At 33.0% G+C, this 6,631-nt stretch overlaps 1 protein-coding gene across 1 annotated transcript; it reads right to left on the bottom strand.

The window, feature by feature from the left end:
• Positions 1 to 3,199: 3,199 nt before the first annotated feature.
• Positions 3,200 to 6,199, bottom strand: LOC144376749 (olfactory receptor 5D13-like). Its single transcript, XM_078045029.1, has 2 exons — positions 6,171 to 6,199; positions 3,200 to 4,142 (listed from the first exon to the last, which is right to left on the bottom strand). The coding sequence occupies exons 1-2, from the start codon at positions 6,197 to 6,199 to the stop codon at positions 3,200 to 3,202; spliced, it is 972 nt and encodes a 323-aa protein (XP_077901155.1).
• Between the last annotated feature and the right edge of the window lie 432 nt (positions 6,200 to 6,631).

Here is a 6,631-nt window from a genome sequence, read left to right as displayed (position 1 = left end):
ATTTCTAAAATAAATATATATCATATTTTATATATTAAAATTTATTTCAGAACTTTATTATTAGTATTAATATAATATACTTTTGAGTTTGGGGCTATAAAACTCAGTTACCCCAAAATCAATCTATAATTTTGCTTCTCTCAAATCCACAAATAAAGCCTTCTTTATTCATCACAGTTACAAGCTTTCTGTGTTCTGAGTGCATGAGTTCAAGTTTCATGGAAATTGCAAGACATACTTAATATCACTTTTTCTATAAACTTGGGGTACAGAGACCAGGAAATACTGACTATTGAGTAAGATGTTCCTCAATATATTTCCTAACCAGCTGTACATTTTCCATTTCCTTTCTTATGACTTTCATCCTATAATATTTGGTAGGAGGAAAAGACACCTAATGAGATTTTTGTCCAGTAGAAATACCATTACTGAACCCTCATTTATTTTATCAACATAATACCAAAATTGACATATAAAAAAATTATAATTACTGCTATAATAAAAAGCAAACATTAAGCAGTTTAAACATATTTATCAGGCTGCAAATGTAGCTCAAGCGGTAGTGCACTTGCCTGGCATGCATGCGGCCCGGGTTCGATCCTCAGCACCACATACAAACAAGGATGTTGTGTCTGCTGAAAACTAAAAAATAAATATTAAAAACTTCTCTCTCTCTCTCTCTCTCTCTCTCTCTCTCTCTCTCTCTTTAAAAAACCATATTTATCACTGGATATATCCTCAACAAATATTCTGCACATCTCTTCAGATTAAAAATCATCTTCATATCTAGTAGATCCCATAGTTTAAAAGTTGTGTGTGTGTGTGTGTGTGTGTGTGTGTGTACTATCCATAATCACCACTTAAAACAAGAATTAGCAAAATAACATATAGAATGTAAAATACATGTATTTTCACAATTAAAAATATCTACTCCCAGACTGAAAACACAATTTACTATTTTTTTTAAAAGGCACATTACATTTCTGTCAATACATATCCCATGAGGAGTATTTGAAAAATGCAACTCAATCAACAATAGGTAAGCTGTGAATCCAACCTATGTACCCTTCAACAGATGAATGGGTAGAGAAAAAATGTACTGTATATAAATAGCCAAATATTCCTTAGCCATAAAGAAGGATGAAATCATAGTATTTGCCTCTAAATGGATGGAACAGAAGACTTTCATGTTAAGTGAATTAAGCCAATCTCCAAAAACAAAAAGTCAAATGTTTGGATATGCAGATGCTAACACATAAAATGGGGGTGGAAAAGGAAGAATAGAAGGGCTTTGGATCACACAAATGGGAATGGAGAGAAGGGAGAGGAATGGGAACAGGAAAGATGATAGAATGAATTGAACATAACTTTCCTATGTCCATATACACACGACCAGTGTAACTCCACATCATGTACAATAAAAAGAATGGGAAGTTATACTCCATAAATGTATAATATGTCAAAATACATTCTACAGTCATATGTAACTAAATAACAAATAAAAATTAAAATATATACTAATTTGAATGAATTTACAACTATTTTTGTATTTGCTTAATTTCCCACTATTAAAAAAACTCATTAGATTTCCATGCTTAAAGGTAAAAACATCAAAATAAATGTAAATATAACAATCCAACTTATAACCTAGTAAATTTATTGAATATACAAGTGTTCCATGGTGCATATTCAAACTTCTTAAATCTTTTTGTATAAGAAGCATCATTATTGAACAGCAAACATGCTTCTCAGACACATTCCTACACATAGAGAAACTGGAATGGAGCATTTAATGATTTATCCTCCTTTATTAGTCAACAACTAGAATTAAAGTAGCATATTAAAATGACTATTTAGCACGCTCGAGTAGGATCTAACCCAGGAATTCGAGAATAGCAAGAAGAGTATTAGCGTGACATACAACATCAACAGAATGTAGGATGAAAACCATATGGCCATCTCAATAAATGCAGAAAGGACATTTTATAAGATTCAACAACCATTTATGGTAAGTAGTACTGAACAAATTAGGTGAAGAAGGATTACACAATTACATATAAAAGTCTCATGTAACAGCTGACATTGTTCAGAATGGGGAAAGCTGAAATCCTTCTCTCTCTGATTTGGAAAAAGCAGGTAATATTTTCACCCTTGAATTTGGGGATTAGCGATGTAATTTACTCGGAGTTAAAAGATATTAACACATGGATAACCAGACAAGCTCCAAGTATCTTTCATGGATAGTAAATTCAATTGTGACTCAAGAAGTTCAAGAAGATGAGGGACATGTAGGCTTAAGGGCTGAAGGTGAATTAGTCAAGTTAGTTCACTCTTGCAGCCCAAAGAATTCAACCAATATCAGTAGAAATATTTTAGTCAAGTCATTGATACAATTGCTTAGTAAATATGACTGCAGGGTATGCTTATTTCTATATTATCAGCTAGTAACTGCTGCCTGAATAGTATCTGTTTGTTACATCAATATCAGTGTTGTATATTGTACTTTTATGGAGGAAATTGGAGAAAAACAAAATGAATTTAAAATTACCTCTAAAATATTTAACAACAAATAGTTAATAAAAAAAACACATGAACATGAAGTGCAAGTCTAGAATGATGGCTGTATATTTGCAAATTACATTAATTCCTTTTGCAAACACATAATTATATAAATATAAGTATTATATATATAAATATATATTGCCAAATAAAATATAGATACACTATATTCTAGCCTTTGTAAGAATTTGTATAATTTATTTTGTTTTTATTTTGGTTTCCTACAAATTATCCAATGCTGAAATGACTCATTTTTTATACTAAGTATTTTATTTTGAATAGTTGTTTAGGTACAAATTTTGAAGGATGAGATTAGCTTCCTCATTGTAAAGTAAAATTCTTCAAATCATCTTAAAATATCACACTTTATAGGACAAAAATTGAACTTAAAGTCTTCCTGAACAATCTCATGGAAAAATATGTTAAAACAAAAATTTTTATTTAAGTATAATAATATTGTGATAGTCTAAATTTCATTTCTAATAATATTCAAATTTTAAAATTCACTTTAATAGAGTGAACAGATGTTGAAATGTTAGGTAAAGAAAGCTTAAAGATACATTTAAACACACTTAATTTGTTAATATTTGATTTGTTAGTAAAATAGAACACCAGTACTCAAAAAAAAAAGCTTCTGAAATCACATTTTATGACAAAATAAATGGGTATTGATTAGCTTCATAACTGTCTCTTTCACATCTTTGTTCCTGAGGCTGTAGATCAAGGGGTTAAGCATAGGGATGACCACTGTGTAAAAGACAGAAGCAACCTTGACCATGAGCCACGAACTTTTGTTGTTGGGAACACAGTAGAGAAAAAGGATGGTACCATGGAATATAGTAATCGCGGTCAGATGGGAGGCACATGTGGAGAAGGCTTTGTAGCGCCCCCCAGTTGAAGGCATTTTCATGACAGTGACAAAAATGAAAACATAGGAGGTAAGAACAATCACCAGGCTGCTTATTTCATTGAATGTGGCAAAAGCCAAAAGGATTTTCTGGCTAATAGAGGGGTCAGAGCAGGACACAGCAACAATTGCAGCATGTTCACAGACAAAATTATTTATAAACTTAGTCCCACAAAACGATAAGGTCAACAAAAAGTATGTGAATGTTATAGAACAGACTATACTCCAAGAATATGATGCAGCCACCAACAAAGAACACAGCTTCTGGGACATGGCAACCGTGTAGAGAAGAGGGTTACAGACTGCCACAAATCGGTCATAGGCCATCACTGCCAACATGAATGTCTCTGTCACCACAAATATGCACGCAAAGAAGAACTGCATGATGCAGCCTGTGAAGGAGATGGTTCTGTCTTCCACCACCAAATTTTCTAGTAGTTTGGGAGTAACCACAGTCGAGTAGCAGAAATCGATGAAGGACAAGTGACTGAGGAAAAAGTACATGGGGGTGTGGAGTTTGGGGTTGACCCTGATGATCAGGATCATGCCTGTATTCCCCAGCACAGTGACTGTGTAGATGGTCAGGAACACCAGGAACAGGGGCACCTGGAGCTCTGGGAATTCTGAGAAGCCCAGGAGGATGAATGTCACTCCAGCAGTCTGGTTTCCTTGGATCCTATAGATAAAATGGAAAAGAAGTGAGAATCAATGTTTACAATAGTAAAGGTTAGGAAGAAATGTGAGAGGTATAGTTAGTCTCAATTAAAAAGTGTTGCTGAAAATGTTGGGTTAATGCTGCTGAATTATTTTAAAAATTATTGTTTATTTATATCACATCTGCACAGCAAATAATTTTGAAATTCAAATAATTGAAAACAAAGACAAGAAGAACAAAAATAGAATATATTCTGCTATGTTCAAAAAATAAGTTTCACTATTAAAACAGAGGCTTCCTGAGAAGAGCTTCTATATTTTTGCCTGAATCTGTTAGTAAATTAATTCTGTAGGAAGAACACATACAGCAGATTTCTGTAGCTTCTTCACTGCCTTTCCTCTTGAGTTCTGATGGAATTAGCTCAGAACCATTCAAAAACTTGTAATATGTTAACCTACCTGTAAAATAATGAATTTAGAATTTTATTAGTTCTTTTGTTTTCCTTTTCACTGTCTTTTGTCACTCCATATTTCAACATATTTTGGAGTTGTGCTATGGCGATACTAAACATTTCCCTTTATATTGAACTAGTCTTGAAAATTTTAACAATATCACCTTCCCAGAATTTTATATTACTCAGTAAAATGGGATCACAGCAAAATGTAAAATATGGTGGAATAAAATAGTGAAAGCTATAATTAATCAAAATCTCTTCATTTTCCAATATGGCAAATTTCAGAAGATGAGTAAATGAGGAACAATAGAAACTGTTAAAATACTACAAATTCTTATGTTTTGTTATGTCATGAAAAAAATACATTTTTTCACTCAAGTTTAAAGCCTTGTCAAAACCAAATATCAGAATACAGACTCATTACCAACAGGACATCATGATATTCCTCAATGCCAAAGTAATTTCAACGACAGTCAAATGAGGATCTAAAAATATAAAATTTAAATCACTAGGTAGAAACTTCTGTAAAAAATTTAAAGCATAAGCAACATGGTATGATTCACAGTAGATTGCAGCACTACATTTGTTACAACATGAGAAGGTAGCATGATTTAAAAACTGTGTATACTTGGGAAAGTCAGTCCCAAGCAGCAGCAACTATCCACATGTAGGTACATTTGGGAATACAGTGTAGAATTGTATTTTTGTCCCTGAACCCACACAACAGAAGCACTGTGCAGGATTTCAGTTGGGCAGTTAATCCAAGACCAAATCACCTTCCTAGAGTCCTATGTAATAGCTGTCACACGCTCTTCACTTGTACAGGCTTTGTTCTGTAGGAAAGATGTATCACACAGAGACTGGTTGCTCATCAAATAATCTTTATCTCTTTGCAACACAATGCTAGTCTAATGACTGTTCCCTGATACCTTTCTACCAATCTAATTATTCTATGGAGCACTGTGAGAATAATTTTCCATAATCATTTTAAACTGACATTAGTGGCTTAAAGGATTCAAATATATTTATCAATGAAAGCATGAAATTTTCAGTGTTCTGTCTTGTTTATCTAAAGTGGTCCAGATCTAGATATCCAATCTCATAACCACTCGCCTAACACATTCTTCTCTAGATGCTATATTTATCAACCAGCAACATAGCACATGTTCATTTGCACAAAGTATATTTTTCTGTTCTATTCTCACTTGTATAATGCATGATTTTTCCACTTTCATTGTAAACTATATTCACTTTTCTTTCTCTCCTGTGTACAGGTAAAGAGTGAAGTTTACAATTGACAGTTATCAATGGCTGCAGCCTATCATTTATATAGTTACTCTTAACTCCTCAGAGATTGTGGGTATTGTAAAGGTGATTTTTTTATTACTCTCTACTTACCCAAATGTTGATTTTATTCATGTACAAATTGTGGGTATTCAGTGAGAAAACCAGAAGAACTCAAAAAGTCTCCCTTAGTGAAATGAATTGGATCTGGGTGTATTGGGACTGATACATCAATTTGTCTCCTGTGAATACTATTATAACTTGAGATTTTCCCACTAAACGGAAATAACACAAGAACTGAATGAACTCACCTAAATACAGAAGCTCTTGAGTGCTGCATTTACTGAAGAACTTTTTCCTGAGATCAATGCAATCCCCAAATCATCTGTATTTAATATAACAGACCCTAAATAGTAGAGTCCAGAGTGTATTTCATTGAATGTTTCAAATGTTGCTTTATGTTCCCACCTTTGAAGGAAACTGAGAGATATTGCACCAAATACTTTATACTAGTACCCAAAGTGTCACAAATATTTATCATCAAACCTTGGAGACATGGAATTAGAGAATATCACTGAAGTGTTGCCAAAGAGGCTCCAATTTGAGCAATTAGATACAACATTCACAGTCCCCTGTGGTATCTTGATTGTATATTATTTTTTTAAACCTCTGGGGTGTTTTTGATATAAACTTTACTCATTAAACAACATAATGAATAGCCTTTGACTTTATGTGGATATAAAATAAAGACATGCGCAATGGAAATATCTAA

This window comes from Ictidomys tridecemlineatus, chromosome 4 (assembly GCF_052094955.1).
Source record: "Ictidomys tridecemlineatus isolate mIctTri1 chromosome 4, mIctTri1.hap1, whole genome shotgun sequence".
In the NCBI taxonomy this organism is placed as follows: Eukaryota; Metazoa; Chordata; class Mammalia; order Rodentia; family Sciuridae; genus Ictidomys; species Ictidomys tridecemlineatus.
The sequence above is the reverse complement of the archived record's forward strand: the minus strand, read 5'-3'. Positions and strand labels throughout refer to the sequence as shown.